Source organism: Balaenoptera ricei, chromosome 1 (genome assembly GCF_028023285.1).
Source record: "Balaenoptera ricei isolate mBalRic1 chromosome 1, mBalRic1.hap2, whole genome shotgun sequence".
Lineage (NCBI taxonomy): Eukaryota > Metazoa > Chordata > Mammalia > Artiodactyla > Balaenopteridae > Balaenoptera > Balaenoptera ricei.
This window is the reverse complement of record NC_082639.1, coordinates 130,548,273-130,571,550: the sequence shown is the minus strand read 5'-3', so window position 1 is coordinate 130,571,550 and position 23,278 is coordinate 130,548,273. Positions and strand designations below refer to the sequence as shown.

General features: G+C 45.7%; 1 protein-coding gene across 2 annotated transcripts; it reads right to left on the bottom strand.

Annotated features, from left to right (window-relative positions):
* Window positions 1-196: 196 nt before the first annotated feature.
* SFT2D2 (SFT2 domain containing 2) lies at window positions 197-23,078 on the bottom strand. Of its 2 annotated transcripts, XM_059935774.1 has the most exons (9): window positions 22,843-23,078; window positions 14,833-14,919; window positions 14,508-14,593; window positions 11,243-11,324; window positions 9,739-9,774; window positions 9,593-9,651; window positions 7,585-7,614; window positions 5,629-5,729; window positions 197-1,110 (listed from the first exon to the last, which is right to left on the bottom strand). In XM_059935774.1, exons 1-8 carry the CDS (start codon window positions 22,903-22,905, stop codon window positions 5,690-5,692), a joined length of 483 nt encoding a protein of 160 aa, XP_059791757.1. In that variant the 5' UTR covers window positions 22,906-23,078; the 3' UTR covers window positions 197-1,110; window positions 5,629-5,689. The 2 variants fall into 2 exon arrangements, with proteins under 2 accessions (XP_059791757.1, XP_059791748.1); XM_059935765.1 differs by lacking the exon at window positions 197-1,110 and having other exon boundaries at window positions 4,826-5,729; window positions 22,843-23,077.
* Window positions 23,079-23,278: the final 200 nt, after the last annotated feature.

The window sequence follows — 23,278 nt, the reverse complement described above, 5'->3', positions numbered from 1 at the left end:
TATCTCAAAAAACATCTTTAAGTGCCTAAGATGTACACTACCATTAAGGATTCATATTAAAGACATGGTCTTTTCTCATAGTCCTGCAATCTTCATTTGGCTCAGTGACTCCTGGAAAAACAAACATGAATAAGAGACAACACTAGATTTATTAAAGATCATAATGCTATCATTTATTGGAGGAAAAAAGCAAAAAAAAAAAAAAAAGAATTGTTTTGTGATATTTGGGGGAAAAAAACAGCTTACTTAACAGTAAAATTCTTTCTCTGAAATGAGTTAGTAAAAAGAAAACAATCTTCACTGTATGAAACAGCATCTCAAGGTAGGAAAAGCAGCACACAAGAATGTATTTTGCAATATGAAAATTTAGGTATGCCACCAGCAGCATTCAAAATTAGCTGAGTATCTATACAGTTACAAAAATTGATGTTTTAACAAAGTGTTTTAAAAGCTCATCATACTAAAACAGGCACAATGTTCTGAAAGCATATAAATTCCCCATGGGCTTCTGAACATCCTTACCCTCAACTGCACAATCAGAATGTACAAAAGCAGCGAAAGATCAGAGTTCAGAGGTTTTAATTTTTTTTTTTTTTCCTTGTTCCAAATGGCGAAGTCAAGCAAAAACATTGAAAAAGGCAAAATAAGCACTTCTCAGAGCAAAAAGACCACAAGATTGCATGTAAACTATGGTTCTCCTTTAAGACATTACACAAGGTTCATCTGTACTTAAGGCTCATTGCTTCTTCTTGCAGTATGGAAGTTCAACAGGCAGAGACCAACATTCTCTGACAAGTCTCAGTCTGGTCTCAAAGGATGCCTCCCAAGGATCCACAAGGATATTAAGTCTAGGCAGCCATGTGTATCAGGGAACTTTTGTCCATGCTATGTCTATTTTTTGGTGCTGTTTATTAAGTGTAGTGTCATTACTTTGTTGTGAATATACACATCAGTAGTAACTGTTTATTATGATGTTGTGGACTGACCTTTCACTCCAAATAGCCATGTTCCTCCTGTCTAGTGAACACACTCTTTCCTGCTTCCAGCTCATCCCGTCTACAGGAAATGTTTTGTACATTTCCAAGCCCATCGTCAGCTTATCAGCTCCTGCTAAGAAGGACATAATTTTATTCAGTCAATTTGCAGTAACAAAGGCTCTGACGGACCGTGGGCTCTGTTCACAAGCTCCGTGGTGAGACCTCTGCCGGTGCTTTGTGGGGCCCTTTGTGAGGTCAAGGGACAGAAATCTGAGCCATCAACAGCAAAGCTTAAGTGTACCAGGGGCTTAGGAGTGTCACCTATGCATTCAGGGTAGAACTAGAAATAACCGAAAAGTGGGACTAAACGCCCTACCTCAAGTAAACCGGAGGCAAGAATACTGCATGGCACACTCTTCACTTGACAAAAAATCCTCCAGATCTCAGAATTGCATCAAGTTATGAATTAGAAGGTGCTCGAAAGTCACATGATTTAATCCCCCAACTTTTTAAATATAAATTGCTACAAAATTTAGACTTCTAAATGTAAATTCTTTTGTTAATCTTACCGAGAGCTACACAGATAGATATCAATCAGTATTTAACTTCAGGTGAAGGTCTGTTCGCTTTTTTAAAAATGCCATCTGCAAGGAAGCTACTGCACATCTCCAAACTTATCTTAAAAAGTTTTGGATTTTTCAAACCAAAAGAACAATGCCTGTAATCTAGCAACATGGCCCTATAAACCTTAAACACTGATTTCTGTCGTTGTTGTTGATTTGCTGAAAATGAAGTTGAAGGATGGGTTGTGGACTTTGAAGTATCTGTAATCCTACAGCAGACTCTAGTCAGAAGTTATCTAAGGAAAGAGACGAGAAGGCAAGACTGGTGTAGGCGGCCCCACAGAAGAAGGACCCCACAGCCACAGGGCTGCAGCTCCATTCCCTAATTCATTCCACCAAGGCTCATCACACGTGTTCCAACACATGTCACTCTCGTGGAGCTATCAAAAGCAGAAGCAGCCAAACCGGTATCCCCACACCCCTTTTGTTTTTTTTTCAGGTATGACCCACTTCTTAATTATCTTTTCTAACAGAAGTATCCAAAAGTAATCTTATTTAGATGCATTTCATGATTGTATTTCCTGCTCCCTGAGCGTGTACTGATTAGGGGGGCAGGTAGCACTCAGGTGGGTAACCCACAGTCACCATACAGGCGTGAAGCCCAGGAGCTCCAAGCACTGAGACAGTGAAGCCGGTGAGAATGCTCAGCTGCGGAGAGTGGTCGGGCCTTCCCAAGGACAAGGCGGCCCGTCTGTGGGAGGGAGGGAGAGCAGGAACCTCGGGCCGGCTCTCAGCAGCAGTGGCCACAGGCACAGCCACGCAGAGGGGCTGGAGAGCCAGAGGTTCCCCCGAGCACATCGGGCAAAAGGGGAGACCTCTCAGACCGCGAGACAGGAGGAGATGGGAAGCAGCGAGTTAGTCAGCAGACCCGCCCCGTCTCTAAGGGGTGGGGAGAAGGCAGAGATGGGCCAAGAGCCCTGGAAGCCGGCTCTCCAAGTCTGGAGAGCCGTTCTGCTCCCAACACGGCGGTCACAGGCCGACACGGCCAGGGAAGAGCGCTCAGGCCAGCGCCCCCACCCAGCTGTGGGAAGCACAGCCTTGCACGAACACACTCCTTGTCTGCAGAAGAGCTACCTCAACGGTTCCCTTCATTCCAGAAGGCAAGGATCTCTCCTTCACCCAGCAGTGAACGGGGTAGGATAGAAGGCAGGGGAGCAGGGAAAGAGAGAGACCACGACCAACCACAGGACCTAAAACCCTAACTCTCCACTCCTCATCTCACCCACGAGGTTGCTTTTAACCAGCACAGTTGCTTGGTAACAGCTTTCAGCACATCTGAAATGGATTTCTTACTCCTACAGTCCGGCAGACAAAAACAGGTAGGGAAGCAACCAAAGGGTACGGCGGAAGAAGGAAAAATTTCGGAGTCTGGAAGATCCTGGAAGGCGGGATCCTCCACAAGCTGCCGAGGTGTCCGGACTGGAGCTGTCTGAACAAACTGGCCACAGGCCTCCAGAGTTAAGGCAAAGCAGGAGCTTTCATGCAAGAGCTAGCGCCCTCGGCTGGTGAGATCTGGTACAGACCCCTTACCCGCTCTGAGGCTGTTCCTTCTCTAATAATGGAGACAAGACTGCTAGCCTGGCAAAGTGACTGTGAATATTCAATGAGATAGTGCATGGCAACGTCTACAGTGCCGGGAACGTACTACCAAATAAGCTTTTTTTAGATAAATTAATGTCTAGAGATAGTCACCCTATCATCTTCAATGGTCATCCATTATTTCCGGGATTAAATAATAATACCCACCTTTAACCGAGATATCATTTACCTACGCTGGGCCCCATGCTAAGCACTTGACATGTTTCTCATTGACATCCTGTGAGGATCTGGCAGGAATCATTATCCCCATTATTTTTAGAGCAATGTGAGGACCAGAGGTTAAGGAGCTTGTTCAACACAACACTAGCAGGTGATTGAACCACAACTCACACCCAGACCTGTTTGACTTCACAGCCCACGTTCACCACCACTACATTATACAGGTCTGGTGACATCTTAACCTCATGTCTCACAAAGTCAAGTCCAGCCTCTGAAAAGGGCCCAGAGGGGTCAGCCTTTTAGGTGTATTACTCCAGCCTATTTGAAGCTCATAGTGACCAGTCTAGCCTCACATCAGCTCTAAAGAGAAGACGACTTCTGACCCCCTTCACAGAGCCCTTCTGAGATCTGAGCTGTCTCCTGGAAGCACCTGGACTGTGAAGGAGCCCCACACAAGCCAGACGGTAGCATCTACTTTCCACTCCTGGCTGAAGGTAGGTTAGGGGTCCCAGCAGAAGACAGGATGCCCTCAACAGCCTAGAAAAGGACCCAGTAACGTTGGCTCCTCGCTCTGGCCCCGTCAGGCCTGTTCATACCTCCCCAGTTCAGAAGAAAAGCCTCACTGGTCTGAGGTCTTGGCTGCAGCAGGAAAATGAATTCAGCAATTAGCCACAAGCAAGGAGACAAGCAGTGGACCACTGCCTTTGGTTTGGAGGTTCCCAGAGCAAAAGCCTGAGCGGACCGGCCAACCTGGGAGAAGAACAGAAAGGCAAACCCAAACAGACTTCTCCTCTGAAGGTGACTTTGGAGGTCCTGTAATGCCAAGAACTCCAACGATCAAGATAGAGCATTCTGATGGTCAGGCCGCAAGATGGAGCAAAAGGGCACAAAAGGACTGATGGAGATCCTACAGATCCGAGAGGAAGCTTCCCAAAGGGAGAGTGAGCAGGAGAAGATACAATGACGTAGAGAGATTGCGACCAGAAAAGGCACAGGCTTGGCTGATGAAAACAGGGAAAACAGTTACAGGAGGTAACACCAGAGCCACACCGGGAAAATGCAGTGTCATGAAGGGGACCGAAGCTGGGGCACCCAAGGCTTGGGGCTCAGTTCTGCCATCGACTGTGGCTTTGGGCGGATCTCGTAACTTCTCTGAGCCTTGATTTCCTTGACTGCCTGGTGGGATAACAATCCCTGCTTCATCACAAGGCTCTTACAAGGACTAGACAAGATCAGGGACATGAAAGCACTTTGTCTGTGGCGAGACATCAAGCTGCAATATGGCCACCCCGCAGCCCCTGGTGTCTTCTCCCACTGTTTCCAGCACGGGCTCCACTGCAAATGCTGGGACTGTTTAAAGGTCACTGGGCAGGTGTGCCTACTTCCTGCTGGCTCCACAGCGGGGCTCTGTCTTCCCACCTACTCTCCCCTGGCCCCGTTCTAGGGGAGAATGGAAAACAAAATCAGTTTAAAAGCAAACATTTATAAATAATGGGGGGAAAAAAATACAGCAGAGAGCAGTAAGATTTTTCACCTCCTACCAGGTCTTGTCCAAAAGGAAGCAGTAGTGTTTGCTGCTGCTGCTTTGTTCTCTCTCAATCTCGTTCCAGGAGGTCAAGAGTAAAGATACGGGGCGGGGTGGGGGAAAGAAAGAAAAACCCAAGAGAAAAAAAGTGTGCACTGAATGTTAGAAAATACATTCCATGGGCAGGTGTGGAATCAGAACAGCAAAAGAGCCACAGCTCAGGTCTAAAAACAACACACATCACCAAAAAGTGCTCCTTTTCTACTTCAGTCCACTCTCCACGGGCTCGTGTGCAGCTGTCAGGAGGGCAGAAGCACTTGTTCCCAGACACCAGAGTAGAAGCGTGTCCACACTGTGTGGGGCAGGGGTGACAGATGCCACGCTGAGGAACAAATCTATGAAGTCCCTGTAGACCCCCAAACTCTATCCCTTCCTGTTGCACCCCTGTGACTCCAACAGGGCGGCCTGTTGCCAGCTGGGAATCACTGGCTCCCAAGGCTTATCTGCTGCTGCTTAACAAGGTTTTTATTTACGAGAACTCAGTGGAACATCATGCAAAGGTGCACGAGGAAGATTCCACTCCATCAGATACAGAACCCACCTCTCATATCATGCTACAGACATTTGGGTTTGGGAACACACCGTTGCCTCCCAAAGCAACCCTCAGGTGTTCAGAATGCAAGCAGCATGTCGCCGCAAGATCAAAGGCACATGTCTGTGAGACAGAGATTTAGAAGATATTTACAACACGGTCCACGAGCTTCCATCCACCATGCCTTCCAAAGCTTTGCAAAACCGGCCGTATGTTATGCAAGACATACAGCAAAACACTTCTTCACAGCGTCCCTAGGAAGAAAAAACACAAAGATAAATGGGAGATCATCACTCCAAAGGCTCCTGGAAGTGGTAAAGACCCTCCTTGAGATTTTCTGGGCACCCAGAGTAGCACGCTGCAGAGCAGAAAGCACCTAGACCATGGGGTCAGATCTACATGGCATCAAACCTCAGCTTCAACATCTACTAGTGATATTATCCCGCGGAAGGGACTTCCCTTATTTGAGTATCAAATTCCTCATCTGTAAAAGGGCACGTCCCCACTTACCCTGTAGACCAGTCTGGGAATTAGTGCATTGAACAGAGTAGGTATTTAATAAAGAAGAGCTACCATGACCATCGGAGGAAAAGATAGGAAGAAAGTGGAAACTATCTGAAACCGAGAAATTAGTCAGGACCGTGCACTTTAATATCAACCAGAATCACAGAATGCACCGAAAGCATTAAGTCAAATAGGCACTAGGGCCTTTCTCCTTTCTAAGCAGGCAGCAGAAACTTGTTAAGGGACATCCTGCAGGAGTTCCCTAGCACAGGGAGCTCTCTATAGGTACTGAGCACTTGCTACCCTGAGGTATAAGCCCTATCCCAGGCACTTGCTCCTTGGAATGCAGTGTAGACCGTGCAAGGAAAGAGTGAGGCCTCAGCAAATTACTATTCTATTCAAGCAGGCACATCCATCCCACCGCCATACCTGGCCATGTTCTAGGGCTTCTCACCCCAGTTCTACTCCTTGTGTTCTCAGCGGCATTTGTGCCAAGGACACTGGAGTCACACGAGGGAGGGAGGGAGGGAGGGAGCATGAGAGAATGCCTTCGCATGAGCGGGCGCTGCGTTTTACTATCAAGGTAATTCTAGGACAGCATTGCTTAAGATACGCTCTGCACTGAAGTCCCAGCAGATGCTCTGCACAAGAAAGGGTTTTAGGGACAAATAAGATCCCTTGTGGCAGCTCACAATACACATATTAAAGGACCTGGAAAGCCTATTCACAAAGCCACCCAGCTGCCTTTAACGTGATGGGCTGGTTAACTTCTCGTCTCATCAGTCACTCGCCACCATCTTCCGATCACTGTCAGCAACAGCCTTGGAAGGCCTAAGCCTGCTCTTCCTCCTTCCCAGCTCACGCACATTCCTCATTGCCTCAACACAGTTAAGGAAAAGCCTCTTTTTAGTTAACAGGTCATGAAAGAGAAGAATGGAAATTAAATGGTGACATGAGAACAGAGTCAGAGGCAAAGATCACTGAAAGTGCTAATTAAAGGAGGTTTGGAGGTCAGAAGCTCAGAGCGAGAAGGGGCCAACCCAAGTTAGTTATCACGAGTCCTTTCAGGCCGGGTGGCGGGGGGTGGGGGGGGCGGTCAAGTGAGTTGCTCAAGGTCACACTGTTAATTAGGAAACCCTGGTCCTCCAGAGTCCTGGCCCTGCTTACTTTCCTTTTATGAATTCTTTTCTGAAATGTTCCCATCAGTGGGATAGTGCAAGAAAACAAGCATGAACTTAGACCCCCTCCATCCCTTGCTCAGTGATATTACGGTGATATTCACCTTTAGGAAAATCTCCTCAAACCTACAGGTTAAAAGAGTGATAATGAGCATATACATACTGTCTATCACAGCAGAATGTTCCCAGCACCAGGAATCGGTAGACCTGGGTCAATGCCCATCATTGGTTGTATTACGGGTGGGGGGGTTGGGCGTTAGCTTATTAATCTATAAAATAGGTGTATAACATCTGCCTACTCGTCTCAAAGGATTTTCATAAAGATAAAACAGCATGAACTCTCTGAAAGCACCCTAAACTAAAAGGCCCCATGCAAGCTATCATCATCCCCAAATGACAGACATTATAATCCTAAAGACAGTCTTACCTTGCGAATGGTATGTAGGAAAGGCTATACCTACAATGAAAAACAAACAAAAGATCAAGTCAAACGAAGGGAGTGGAAGATTACACAGTGGATTGGGTTTCTGAGCTGCAAGAGCACCTGCGGTGATGTATCCAGACCCCCTCCCTCCTCAGTGTGGAGGGTGTGTGCACACGCGCACACACACACACACACACACACACACACACGCGTGCGCGCACTGTGCCATGTGTATAACAGGGAAGGGGGTGCCATCTGTAGCCAAAGTAGGAGGGCAGAAGACCCGTATGGAGACAACTCTGTCAGCTCAGACTCACAGAGGTTACTCACAGGGGTTACTGCTTTAACCAAATGAGCCAGCAGCATTACCTACAACAGGCGGATTCCAGATATCCAGATGACCTAGAAGCCCTATTCTAAAGGAACATCAAATAAAATCCAGATCAGCTGTCCTCTAATATGTCACAAGTTCGCAACAGAATACAACTTCTACCCGACTGGGATAAGTTTTCTGCTCTGTGCCTATTAATTTTAAAAGAAGAGAAAAGAGAACAGGAAAAGAAAAAAAAAAAACAACCCACTACCAACTGCCCTATGGATGAAAGTATAAGCAAGCTATGATTCTTTAAGAACCCAAGCCCACAGATATCTTGGTGGTCCCAGTTAGCTCAGCCCCCTCGCCCAGAACGGAACCACAGTGGGGAGGAAGCTGGCCACGCTCCCAAAGACCAGGCCTGGGTGTGAGGCAGGCTGGAAGCCAATCAACTCTAAGAAGGCACATATAGTTGGAACACATTAGGGTTGGAATAGGGCCATCTGCCTGTGCACATATGAACACTAAACCTTTAAAAACTGGCTTCAGAATCAGTCTATATGCAAAGAAAGGCATGTGTATGTGGGGACTAATTTCTGCCCTGAGAAGAAAACCAAAATATAAACATAAACCATCACACCAGGCCCTTTCAGTACCTACTACCACACTGTATGTGTCACATTAAAATCAGGCCATCATTCTTCTCCGTAGCTGACACTCACCACGTACCAAAGCTGACCTACTTGGAATAAATTCCAAAGGGCATTTTGAAAGTACATTTATTCAAAAGTCCAAAATTACTAAAAGGAAGGATGGGTGTTAAGCTTGCAGTCTCAAGATCCATTTCTATCAAATAAGACAACATTTGATCCTTGGAAGCTTTAAAACTTTCACAGTCTTCCTTTCTTTGCATTAGAGCCAACATTTTTTCCCAAAGGAGATCAAGTCACATTTTTATGAAACTGTTCTGGCAGATATCATCCCTTGATAAACTGTGAACATATTATAGAAACGTCTCAGAAGCTATTGATTCCATACGTGCCACCACCCCCTTACTTTGACGTTGGACAGGTTTGAAATGGCCATGAACCTACAGCCCCATCCATGGTTTTGAATGATAATGTCTCCAGTGGTACTTCCACTATGCTTGGCCCCTGGGGCACAAGTCCCGGGTTTTGCTACGGCACACAGCCGCACGGTTTTCCATTTTGTCAGTCACTGCTCCTCATCTCCTGCTTCCAATTCACTCTTTGTCCTTCTGTTAAATGATTCATCCCACCACAAATGTAACACTCATGATTTTTCTTACCAGTTTCCTTTTTCTTTAATGCCTGTTTGACTCACAAGCCTCTTTTTACCAGCCCCTACACTACTTCATTGTCCTTGCCCTTACCAGACGTGAGTGGTTGAATAACGTTTGTAACATCTCAAAATCAACCCTGAGCCCAGCAAAAATGCCACAGTGGGCAAAAAGCCTCCCACGACCACTCAAGGCCACTAATGCCACCTACTGGCGGTGGGCTGAGTCGACAGGCTTTGGGGCTCTGCGGTGTGATTTGACTTGCATCATTAAGGATTCTTAAGTTGAAAAGCTTCTGTTTTCCTAATCCTCCTACCCACACCATGTGGGATTTTATCTCCTTCAGCTGCATTAGTCAGAGATCGATGTGGGAAGGGACTGTTGAAAAGGTTACTTACCACGTCAGGGCCAGAGATTGCAAAATGCAGAAGATGAGAGCAAGCCCTCTATTGTGCCACTGGAAGAAAAATGATATGGTTACAGGTACGTGTGTGACAAGAGGTACACACCAAAAAGGTTAAGGAAAATTAAAATACACCCTTACCCAAAAGGCAGAACACAGGGTAAGCGCAATGCACAACTAGAGAGAGAAAGGAAACATTATTTAATTAATACAATGACAATGATAACAGGGAGGGGGAAAAAACTGTAAAGATATCATTCTTGACAAACTTACAACAACACATCAAACTGCAGTAATCAGATTCTGTGGTTATCACAGCAACCAAATGCATCCTTCATTTCAAAGCACTGAACCTACCCGAGCACCCATCTTTGGCAGAGGAGTTCAAATCCCAGTGAAATGAAACTGGCCAAGAAGGATTCACGTAGATTAAAAAGAGAAGGATCCTCTTCTACTTTCAAATTTTCCCAGAATCTCTGCCCAGCAAACACAAGCACATTTCTGGTCCACCCATCCATCCATCCTTCCATTCCAACATACTAAAGTAGGTTAAACACACACCTCTTTAACTCCTGCCAAACACTAGTGTCTGGAGTAGAAAGGGCATGTGAGGGCAAAGGTTAACACAAGATGTCAATCTCACAGCCAGAGAGTCAACGATTTGTTTACATGTCACCTAACACTGTCCCTGAGTCCTTTCTTAGTAAGTTCTTTTTGCAAGAGACTTATCCAGGCCATCTACATCCAGGGATGGCCAAAAACAATTAGTAGTCCAGCTGTAAGTCATGCCTGTCCTCTCCATCCTGCTGTATCAGTAACTACTCAATAAATATGAACGAAATAATTTCTTGGTGTCCAGCATTGTGCCCAATGCTCTGAAAGGATACAAAATAGTAGCAAGTGTGGCCATGGCCTTAGAGAACTTACCCACCTGAACAAATGAGATGTACACAAATGAAACTACAAATTATGTTGCTCAAGGTCTAGACAAGGCAATACTGATAACTGTAACAGCGGCCCAGAGAACGTCATCTGGAATGATGGGATGGTCCCATGGAAGGAAATGGCCCAAGGAAGGGAGAGGCATTCTGGGTTAATGGGACAGGAAGATAGACAAGACTGAAGACACTGTGGTGAGAGCAGGGAACAGGGGTGCTGGGCCATGAGGAAAGCAGACCTGCTTCAGGAAAACTGACAAAAACAAACAGGATCCCGAAGTCAGAGAACGACAAGGGGAAAAAGAGCCCGTGCTAGGAGACTTGACACCCACTTGAGAGAATGAACCCTGCGTTCCCCAGTTATTCCCTCTAAGCTCTCCTTGTATGTGGCATCGCCCACCACCAGGAGGGTGTCAGAGCTCTCTTATTACCACATGAGTTTGCCAAACTTAAGAAGCAACACCTTCTGGAGGGGCTTTATAGAACTGGCAGTACCTTAACACCAACTGAAACACAAGTCAGGGGGAAGAGAGGAAAAATTATTAGATGAAGAACGCCCCCTTCTGCCACAGTGGTTACAGGCTTCAGATAGTAAGTCAAGATGAAAGGGAAAAGGAGAGAAGTCTTTAGGTTTAAGAGGAAAAAACTTGCAAACAGCAGAAACAAACACTCCTATTTTAGACATCCAGGTAACAGGCAGACCTTACCAGCACCATGATGGTTGCAATCAAACGCGTAGGCTCTACCATTCGCTTCAGCTGTTTCATTGGTCCCATGAGGAAGACAGTGCTAAGAGGCAAACACACACAAGCCATTCAGACCAGAACAGAACCACACGAGGTAAACCAAGGTGCCTCCCCATCGCCTCCCCCAGCTCACCTGTGGCAATAATAGCAGTAATAGTAGCTGACACGTGAAAAGCTGTGACAGAGCTAGGCACTGTGCTTCAGGGCCTTTTGTGCCTTATTCTTATTTAGTCCATTAACAATTTATGAAGTTGATTATAGGAACAGTCATCATACTTATTTTGCAGACAAAGAAGCTTAAGTCCAGAAAGGACTTGTTACTTATCTAAGGCCACCCAACTAGAATACGGTAGAGTGAGGTTGTAGATGCATGTAGGTCTGACTCCGGAACCACGTCCATAACCACTAGGTTAGAGGACCCCTCCCTTCCAGGTGCTACCTCACCTCCTTAACAACCTACCCATGGAAACAAACAAACGAAAGAGACTCAGGTAATCTAAACAAGAAAAAACACATCTTACAGGCTTAGGTAGTTTCTGTTAAAAGGTAGAGCATTTCATTTTCTTTTGTAATCTCCAGAGGATAATTCTAAGGTTGATAGGAATATCATCTGTGATGTGTGGAACACTTGCTAAGTGCTAGATATCACGTACATGATCTCATTTCATCCCCTCAACAACTCTGTGAGTTAGGTATTAGTACACTTATTTTAGAGCTGAGAAAATAAAGCTCAGAAAGGTTAATTTACTTATCCAAGATCACACAGCTAAGCCCATAAAAGAGCTGGCATTCCAACCCACATCTATTGGATTCCCAAGCTCCAAAAGACAGCCCCAGCATGCCCTCTGTAGGGATGGAACTTGACAGGTGGCTAGTGAGAAAGAGTAAACACAAATGAAGCAGACACTCACGCCTAACACGGCAAGTGCCAGGGCCAGGTATAGGTCATGCTTCCCGACTCCTGACAGAAACGCCCCGTGTGGCATCACCCCAGGCGTAGCTGGTTTACAGCCAGCATTTAATACAAGCCAACCAGCAGATGACATTAGCTACTGAGTGTTCTAAAAACAAAAATTTGTTAAATAAGTCTACCTCTCTTTGAAGTGCCATTAAGTTTCCATTTGAATTCAAAGCTGCACTCCCAGGTCAAGTGTTTGCGCTGAGTGCACTCTTGAGCCTACGTTGAACAAGAAGCAATAGCCAAGGGTGGCCTTAAAAATTAAATGCAGCATATATACAAAAATATAAAAGATTACAGGTAGAGCCACAAACTCCTAGACACACCCTAGAATAACAATTCGCTCCCTTTATTATCTCCCTGGGCAATGCTTCGAAAAGTTGGTCCCATTAGGATTTGCTAAATAGTTCTTTTGGACTAACCAACACACCCATATATTTATGCTCAGTTTAGACTCTACATTATAACCTATGCTGTCTGCCCAAAGCAAAACCCCCCAAAAGTTAGTATTTGAGAGCTTTGGAGGCAAGATTAGACATCTCCAAGGGCCAGCATTATACTATCATAAGAATTAATAAATTTAGAGATTATCATACTAAGTGAAGTAAGTCAGACAAAGAAAGACAAATAACATATGATATCACTTATATGTGGAATCAAAAGAAAAAAATGATACAAATGAACTTACAAAACAGAAACAGACTCACAGACTTTGAAAACAAACTTATGGTTAACAAAGGGGAAACATGGTGGGGAGGGATAAATTAGGAGTTTGGGATTAACATATACATACCACTATATGTAAAATAGATAATCAACAAGGACCCACTGTATAGCACAGGGAACTCTACTCAATATTCTGTAATAACCTATATGGGAAAAGCGTCTGAAAAAGAATAGATATATGTATATGTATAACTGAATCACTTAGCTGTACACCTAAAACTAACATAACACTGTAAACCAACTATACTCCAATATAAAATAAAAATTAAATTAAAAAAAAAAACAACTTGAAAAAAACCAGAATTAATAAATTAAGTGTAAGCAGGTGGCCAGTGCATTGCACTTAATCATTTGGTTAACATTTCCAGGCAGAAAAAGACCTAGGTTTGGGGACAATTAGGGACAAGTAAGACAGAAGTGCAGCCCTTGTCAAGTGGTAGACTTGTAACAAGTCAGCGTAATAAAATGCTATCTGTGTTGTCACATAAATATATATGGGATAGACAGAGCCCATATAAAGGAGAAGGTCATTGATTCTGGAGGGGAAAAGGGAATTAAGAGAAGTTTCATGGAAGAGGTGACTTCTGAGTCAGGTCTTGACAAATGAGCAAGTACCCATCAAATGGGGGGTGCAGACGGGGCAGCACCCCAGGCACAGAAAACAGCCCAAGCAAAGCACAAAGACGTTTGGAGAAATGCAAGTTCAGCCTGGCTGAGGAGGACGACTCGAAGGGCCTGTCCTGTACGCATGCTGAGGGTTTTGGACTTCACCCGTTGAGAGGGAATGGGAAGCCACTAAGGGGGTTAAGCAAGGCTATAAATGAATGGCCCCACAGCTCTGTGGAAAATGGCCTGGCGAGGGTCCATAAAAGAGGCAGAGAAGCCCAACAAGGAACTCCTATAGTCTTCAGATGAGCAGTGATAGAGGCCAGAGCTAAAAGCAGCTCAGATATCACCTTCTACGGGAAGCCCTCCTGTCTCCCCAGGTCACATCAGATCAGCCCACCTGCCCTTCCCTGAGCACTGCTCGCTCCAGACCCTATTATATTATCAGTTTATATGTCTGTCTACCTGGCCAACCAGTGAGCTCCATCACAGCAGGAACCAAACCCTGCTTGTCCCTGAATCCTCAGAGCCCAGCACAGGGTGTGGGCATGTGAGTCAATCAGCAAGGGGCAGCAGCAGTAAGACTAGAGCAATGGAGAGGGCGGTGTTGTAAACTTTGAAGAAATCATTCAGCTGCTCCGTGCCATATAAAATCACACTGGTACTACAGTTCCTGCCTTCTCCAGTGGTACTTCAAGGATGAACTAAGATATAAAAATATGTTGAAGTTAAAAAAGAAAAAAAAAAAAAAAAAATATATATATATATATATATATGTTGAAGTGATAGGATATGAAAGTGATGTATTTTAACTACCTCTTTTCTCTCCAAATCCTTAAAACTATGGAAGCATCCTCCTTCACCTCCCTCCAAACACAACGCACATCCATTTTCCCATCTAACAATTGGCTAAGGTTAGATTTAAAAAACTATTACCTCCCAAGAGATGCGATGTTACCAAAGGTGTAAAACACTGCGAAGAGGTACAGTCCCTTCCTGGGCACCCAGAGCAGAAGAGTTCCCTGGAAGGTAAGGCACAGAGTATCTGCACGTGAGGAACCCCCCACCACAGCCCCCGAACCAGGAGCGCACAGAGGAATCTTTTCCCCTCCCCGCCCCCCTTAGCTCCCTCACCACCTCCCTTACCTCCCCCTCCTCTTATCCATGCATTTCGGTGAAGAGAAAAGGAGGTAGATGAAAGTGGAAAGATAGAGGGAAGGAACGCAGGGGGAAAAGATGGAGGAGGGGAGGGCAGTCTTACCAGCAGTGAGCAGAGAATTCCTGTAGCAAAACAGGCAATGAAGCCTTTTATTCTGGTGCCCGAGCTTAATGAAGTTGCCTCAACAACCTGAAATATTTAAAAAACTAATGACATACATGTATATGCATATTTAATCACCAAAAACAAAGGACACATACTTAAATTTAGAATTTGTAGAGAGGAAGGCAGCAACACAGAATCCTAGTTGTGCATAGCTACAGGGGCCCTCATGATCACTGACTCCAGCTCCTCATCCATCCATGAATCTCTTCTCCAGCAGCTGATCAGAGGCTACCGAGCCTCTGGTTGGACATCTCCAGAGGTGGAAACTCTGCCTCAAGCACAATGCACTTCACCAACAGTGAAGTGGATTGAAGAGATGGGCTGGTGGGACCCGAGCTGTGTCCCACAGCTGTGCTATGTCTCATCCAGGAGGCCAAAGTTCACGAACCAGTTCGAATTGCCTATGTCAGGCCTCGGGGTCGTCCCGTGTCCAAGAAGAAGACACCCCAGGACTTTGATTTCGCCCAGCAGAAACTGACCGACAAGAACCTGGGGTTCCAGATGCTACAGAAGATGGGCTGGAAGGAGGGCCACGGCCTGGGCTCCTGTGGGAAGGGCATCAGGGAGCTCATCAGCGTGGGAACTGCCTCGGAAGGGGAGCGGTTGGGTGCCGACGGGCAGAAGCACAAAGAAGACATGTTTGACATGTTCTGTCAGAGGATCATGCAGATGTACAGACACAAACGGGCCAACAAATAGTTCCAGGGTCTCTTCCATGAGGACGACAGGCATCCGGAAAGTGCTAACTCACCACTTTGGGTGCTTACTGTCTCTGCCTTGTTTCCATCACTGGAAATCATATAGAGAAATTTAGCGTTTTTGATCCTTGGTAAAACCTGTGGCACAAACTGTGCCACCACAGAAGTCCCTTAACTTTATCTTGACAATGTATAGGTATTATCTACTTTCCTACTCCATAATGAACCGTAAAATCGTCCATGGAAATTTATAGATAACTTCTGGCTTCTTACTCCATAGGGAATTATAAAATTATCCAACAGATGCTATTGAGTTCAAAAGGAGTTCAAGAAAACTGTGGAAAAATAGTGAATGGAATGATCACTGGGTTCTTTTCTTTGAATGCACTGTTCTTTATATTACAAAATTTTTAAAGTTTCATTGCTTTAAAGATATATGCCTTTGTAACAGAGTTAGATCTTAAAAAAATTATATTTGAAAAAGAAAAATTATATTTGAAAAACACATGCATTCCATTTTTCCTAAAGAGTGTTTATTATAAAAAATCTGTCTAGTGCTGTACTGTCATGTATGCTATATGTACTTTCTCTTGTTTTTACCACAAAATGATTTGACCATGTTTATGAGGAAATCACTGTACTTAGAATAAGATACCGTTACAACCACAAGTCAAAGGTTGACCTCAGAGACTGTTCCAGAATATTATCCTATGCATAAATGCTCCACCATGTCCTGTTTATTATAAGTAAAATCATCTTCAAATATCTTTGACATTAAGTAAGGACAAACATATTAGTATGGGATATTATGTAGCATGAGACACATATTTCAATTTAGATGATTCAAATTCCATGAGAATGGTCACTTATTACGGTTTTAATAATAGTAAAAGGAAAATATCTTTTGATAACATTTCCACTCTCTTTGATGTGGAAAGATATTAGGTGTGTGAATACAAATATGGCCATTTTCTCTTGGTCATTTATTAAATTATGTATTCTATTTGTTGTTATATATGAAGTAGATATTCAAATACAGAAGCAGAATTAAAGGATCCAGGCCAACATAAAGAGCTGACAGAAATCATACATGTGAAAGAAAATACAGAAACCTGGATATGCTGAAATCTAAAAAGGACCCATATTTAAGAAATTTTTGGCTATGCATATGTCAAAGACTGTTACGTCCAATTTTCTGCTGGTGTCATAGCTATTTAGAAGTGTAGGTTGGTGCTTCATCAAGGTACAGCTATGTGGATCCCATCCATGTTATTTCATTTACTGTCCTTAGAATAAGATGTACTTTATTATAATCAGCACTCCCCTTTAATTAATTTAATTAGTCTTACATTGTAAATGAGCTTGTTTCCTCAAATTTTAGGTAGATACAATTACTCAGTCTTTGAGCATAGCATATGATTCAGTTTTTTAAAAATTGAAGTATAGTTGATTTACAATGTTGTGTTAGTTTCAGTTGTATAGCAAAGTGATTCAGTTATACATGCATGTATTCTTTTTCAGATTCTTTTCCATTATAGGTTATTATAAGATATTCACTATTCACTATAGTTCCCTATCCTATACAGTAAGTCCTTGTTGTTTATCTATTTTATATATAGTAGTGTGTATCTGTTAATCCCAAACTCCTAATTTTATCCCTCTCTTCTCCCCTTTCCCCTTTGGTAACCATAAGTTTGCTTTCTATGTCTGAGTCTGTTTCTGTTTTGTAAATAAGTATATTTGTATCACTTTTTTAGATTCCACATATAAGTGATATCATATATTTGTCTTTATCATATGAAGTGAAGTAATCAGACAATCTCTACATCCATCCACATTGTTGCAAATGGCATTATTTCATTCATTTTTATGGCTAAGTAATATTCCATTATATATAATTAATATGTATATTAATATATATATATATTCCATATAAAATGGAATATATATATATACACACACACACGTGTGTGTATATGTGTGTATATATATATATATATATACACACACCACATCTTCTTTATCCTTTCCTCTGTCAATGGACACTTAGGTTACTTCCATATTTTGGCTATTGTAAATAGTGCTGCTATGAACATTGGGGTACCCGTACCTTTTTGAACTAGTTTTCATCTTTTCTGGATACATGCCCAGGAGTGGGATTGCTGGATCATATGATAACTGTATTTTTACTCTTTAAGGAACCTCCATACTGTTATTCATAGTGGCTGCACCAATTTACTCTCCCATCAACAGTGTAGGAATGTTCCCTTTTCTCCATACCCTCTCCAGTGTTTACTGTTTGTAGACTTTTTGATGATGGCCATTCACGCTCTAGGCACGTGGACTTCAGTAGTTGCAGCATGTGGGCTCAGTAGTTGCAGCACACAGGGCCTAGAGCACACGGGTTTCAGTAGTTGTGGCATACAGGCTCAGTAGTTGTGGCGCATGGGCTTAGTTGCTCCGTGGCATGTGGGATCTTCCTGGAGCAGGGCTCGAACCCATGTCCCCATGGACACAGCACCCCATGTCTGCAAGACAGCAGACCCTAGAGCAGCCTGAGCCCTTACGGCAGCCCAGGCAGGATGAGGACCACAACTGGAAAGGTGTGAGCTCCCCAAGGCAGAGCCCAGGGAAAGGGGAAAAGACAGGGGTGGCACTCGCGCAGTTGGATTCAAGGGGCACCATCTCCTAAGTCAACCAGCCAAGCTTCAGGACTCACCGCTCCTGCCGGCCTTTCTGGGACCCGGGAGGGCTCAGGCTCTCATCCTAATCAGGACTCTCAGCCGAGTCTATTCACTCTTGGTGCAGAAGTTGTTCTTCAAGGTGCCGGCATCAGCCAAGTCACCCACATGTGAGATGCATCCTAGTTAATTAATGACTGCCCTACTCATCCCTCTCTGTCACCATGATTAATCCTTCCCAAGAGCAAAGTTGAGAGGAGGCCGAGATTTCCAGAAAAGCCCCGCTAAAACAAGGGAGCCTGTGAGTAACTCCTGAGGATTTTTTCCCCATGTCAAAGATGACAGCCAAGTGTCTGCACCAGAGACCTTCCTAGTCTGTCAGCCTCATGCAGTGGCCACAGCTGCTCCAAGTTGCACAGGCAGCTGCCAGGGAGACCAAAGGCCTTTCCTCCCGCCCAGCCAAGGCAGGGCAGCCAGACCCCCTGCGTATTCATTCACCCAGGGCTCACCTCAAGTGGCCAGCACAGTCCCCATCTGGCAATATGGCGACAGCTACTGACCACACATCCCCCCAGCTGATGGAGGAAGGCAGTGGTGGCAGAGGTTCCCAGGGTCACTAAACCGAGAACTCCCTCAGCCTTGACTGCTCTCAGCTCAGGGGCCTATTCTCAACCCTGTCTCTAAACTTCCTGTCAAACCAGAAGCTGGAAGAGCAGGTCCAGGGGCTTCCTCAGACGTGGCAGGCTTCACTCCAGCATGGCTTCCTCCCCACTCAGGAGACAGGTATTTAGGGCAGGTTATCTGCCCCATATGTTCACACATATTGAAAGTGGGGCTCATCACACACACACACACACACACACACACACACACACACAAAGCACTCGCAGAAACATATGGCAACATATGACCCTACACAGAATGGCACGCTCAGGGGTGGTGACACTCCGGGGGAGTAGGGTGTTAGGAGCTGACAGAGGGGCCACCTGGTCCCACGTTAGGAACACCTCTCCCCCAAAATGAGTCTTGTGATGCTCTGTTACCAGTCTTCACTGGCATCCCAGACACTCGGGTTAGACCCCTTCTGACTAACCTGTTCAACCTCCCACAAGGACAGGAGAAAATCGAAAGCCACCACTCTTCCTACTCATGCAAGCACCAGAGAACTAACCTTGCCAAGGTGGAAAAATGAACAGAGCTACGTTGAGGAAGAAAATTGTGGTAGTGGGATTGGATTGGATTCCTTGCCTGAGCATTACTTGGCATCAACAGAGACATTTTAAGAGATTCACCCGTTTTTTTTTTTACAGGGTAAGCCAAAAGGTTAAGTATGAATTTGACACGGCCTTGGTATTTAGAGCACAAAATAGTCTCAACAGGACGGTGAGATGTCAGCTCTTGTAAAAATTAAAATCACTCGTGATAGGAAGCAGTTCCGGTTTCTGCTTCAAAAAGGAAAGTAACACGTGGGTTCTACATGTATCTCAAGCTGACTCCCATCCAAATGACACCCTATTTGCCAGAATGAGGGAGGGGGCGAGAACTTTTCATCTACGTGGTTGCAAGTTCTTTCCCAAGCATGCTTAGTCACAGGCCAGAGGAAGCCGTTGCTCCACTTGCAACTGGATCCAGTGAAAGCTAAAAACTTCTTTGTGCCGATTTGTGAAAATCAACTCCGTTGATGTAAAATAACTCCTTAAATTCATGGTTTCTGGAAACGGTGCTAGCACACGTTTGGGAAATTAGAGTAGCTGGAATACCACCTGGATGGAATCTGTAGGCAAAGAGCTCACAGGCTGTCTGACCGGCAGTTATGCACAAGGGTCCCTTTGACTCTGGGATGTGGAGAGAAGAGGGGCTCTTGCCAAAAGAAGAAAAGCTGAGAACTGTTCGGGGAAACAGGGTTGGTAACAGGAAGAAGGTGAGAAAGGAACACTGTGCCTCATTCCTGTGCTTTCAAACCAGGTACAATTCAGACCCTCCTTGTCCCTGCAATCCTGTAGAGAAAACATAAAGCCTGTACTTTCAGAAAGAAGCCCCTAGAAACTGAAGATTGAAGGTGGATTTATGAAGACCAGGTATCAATCACAAAACTCATCAAGAGGCCATCTGTGACTAGACATCACCAGGCAAGTTTTATAATTCCCCAGTTTCATATGTAGGAGAAACAGAACTAGTCATATTTTTATTTTTTGCATTAAAAGGATAACAATTTTTTTTAACATCTTTATTGGAGTATAATTGCTTTACAGTGTTGTGTTAGTTTCTGCTGTATAACAAAGTGAATCAGCTATATGCATACGTGTATCCCCATATCCCCTCCCTCTTGCGTCTCCCTCCCACCCTCTCTATCCCACCCCTCTAGGTGGTCGCAAAGCACCAAGCTGATCTCCCTGTGCTATGCAGCTGCTTCCCACTAGCTAAAAGGATAACAATTTTTTAAAGTGAAAATAACAATTTTCACTTCTGGTGCCGTCTGACTGTTTTTATAATTGAATGTTAAGAGACTTTAAGGCCACCGAGTCCAACTTCACACACAAAACAGAAATTTCACCAGCATCCTCCAGCCTTGCCAGCCTCAAAACCATGGGAAATGTGAGCCAATCAAGTCAGTACCAACATTTTCAAGGAGGCCCTGACCTAATAAGTAAAAACTGAGCCAAAAACAACCCTGAGAGTGAATTCAGCTGGACACAAAATGCTTCCTGGTAGTTGGGGCTCAGGAAGTGCCACACAATGATGTACATAAACAGGAATCTCACACTCAGAGAGAGGAAACTGACAGCAGTGTTTTAGAACAAGACAGAAGCACCTAGTCTTTCTAAAATAGATTCTACATGCCTGAGCTTACAACTCTTTAAAGCCCTTCATTGTGTCCAACACAGGCATTCACTATTTTAGGTAAAAACTAACTCAGCATTTTATGTTTTCAATCTGTACTACATCGTTCACTCTTGAGGGTCTGTCCACCACTTCATGATGATTTTCTAAATCAAAATATCTGCATCATTCCCACTGTCCCCACAAGAGTCCACAGGAAGAGAAAACATCGCCCTCTTGAACCCCAGCTGCTCTAAAACCTTATTGACAGTCCGTGCAACATAAAGCTTTAGATAAGCATGACTGTCAACCACATAAGTTTTCTTAGGCCCAGTCTGAGGTTTGGCTTGTGAGTTCATACAAGAAGCCAGAAATCAAGAACGAGGAACTCATGAAATTATTACCGAGCCTTGACCAATTAATAAAGGCAACATTTAAAAGAAGCCACAGGCTGTTTTGAAATGTCAAAACAAGTTAAAACTCCAATTCCTATAACACTCAATGTCTGTAGTGTTGCTTCTTCAAGGTGAAGATTCAGAGAGCAACTTTTAGGGTTCCGAGATTTCATGGTGGGGGTGAAGGTATCAGGGTCACACAAAAGTCACAATAAAATCAGCGACCACAAAAGCGAGTGAAAGAAGCATACTGAGATAGCCACTTGAGACAGTGATGAAAATCAGAGGAAAAACTTAGGTTCCAACTTGAAAGACGCCATATTATCTTGTGCAACAGCTTCATTTTACAGATGAGGAAACTGAGGCCCACGGAATACGCCAAAAAATAAAGAGAAATATTATTTTATCATTCACGGAAGAAAAAAAACAAAACAAAACTCAAAGCACTAGAAATAGGAAATAAACATCCTGTGTGGCTCTAGAACATAGGGCATTAATGCCCAAGTTTCAGCTCGACCAAACCTTTCTAAAAAAACAAACAAGCGTGCAGGCGGCCTCATGAGGTCCTGGGCGTCTACGGAGTCTACGTGCTATGTGTGCACAGAGAAACAAGATGTGGTCCCAGCCGTCCAGGAGTTCACGGTTTTCCTGGGGGTAGTTTACAGCAACAGTGCGCACAAGGTCGGGTGCGAGTGTCACACCCCACAACCTAAACTAGGCAGGAACGCAGCCGGGAGCAGCCGGGAGCGGCCACTAGCCCCGCCTCGCGGTGGGCAGCGAGGAGGGGCGGTCACCCAGGCCCCCGGCGCAGGCGATCTACCCTAAGAGGACTCCCTCCGCCAAGTTCTCAGAGGCCCCAGCCTAGCTCGGCCCTAAAGCCCTTTCCCTGGCCTGCAGGGATGGGGCCGCCGAGCGGGAATGTCTGCCCTCCCCTTCGCAGATGTTTCTAGGTTTTGCTCCAGCTCGGCCCTCCCTTTGTGGGGGATGGGACGCGGAAGGCTGAAGGGTGCAGGACAAAAAAGTAAACAGGTGCCGACTGCCCTGTGCAGAGTGTCTGGGCCCTGGCACCTGGGGTGGGGAGTGGGGGGGAGCGCGGGGGTCCGGAGCCCTGGAGAGGAGGGGGAAGGAGCAGTGACAGAGCTGCTTTCCACGAAATCCTGGAAGTCCTGCTTGCCTTTCCTACCAGCCAGCAACCGGCGCCGGCGGAGCTGGGGGTGGGGTTCCGGTGTCACCCGGACCCCCGAGCCCCGGCGCCCTCCCAGGCCCCCCGCGGACCCTCCACCGAGGCGGGGGCGCAGCACCCTCGGGGCGGAGAGGGCGCGGCCAGGCGGCTGGGCGCCGCGGCGCACTCACCTCGGACAGGCCGCCCCGGTCCTCGGTGTCCTGCCCACTCAGCACCTTCTTCAGCTTGTCCATGGCGGGCCCGGTCCACCCCAGCTCCAGCCCCCCGCCGGCAGCCTGTTGCTCTGGCTGAGTCGCGGGCTCTTCCGGGGGCTCGGCCCCCGCCGCCGCCAACCACGGCGCGCCCCGCCCAGGTACCTGCCCACCTGGCGGATGCCTGCGCAGGCGCCCGGCGATCCCCGCGCCCGCCTCTAGCCTGCGCCCAGCCCGCGTTTAAGGGCTGGTTTTGGTCCGTGAAGGAGGGGCGGGCAGGAAGCGCTGGGTTTAAGGTCGACCAAGCCTGGCTAAACCTCAATTCTGCGTCCGGCGCCGCGTTCCACACCCGAGCCAGCTGCCCTCCCTCGCGGGGCCCTCGTAGGTTCAGTCGACAAACGCGGAGTCCCTAGCA

Excerpts from the sequence above, each read along its gene's own strand:
- SFT2D2 (XM_059935774.1), bottom strand. The coding sequence starts at position 22,905 with ATGGACAAGCTGAAGAAGGTGCTGAGTGGGCAGGACACCGAGGACCGG. Across the intron at positions 7,615-9,592 it reads CAATCTCTGGCCCTGACGTG|GTATAGCCTTTCCTACATAC; the intron begins GTAAGTAACCTT and ends TTTTCATTGTAG. Across the intron at positions 5,730-7,584 it reads TCCTACATACCATTCGCAAG|GGACGCTGTGAAGAAGTGTT; the intron begins GTAAGACTGTCT and ends TTTTCTTCCTAG.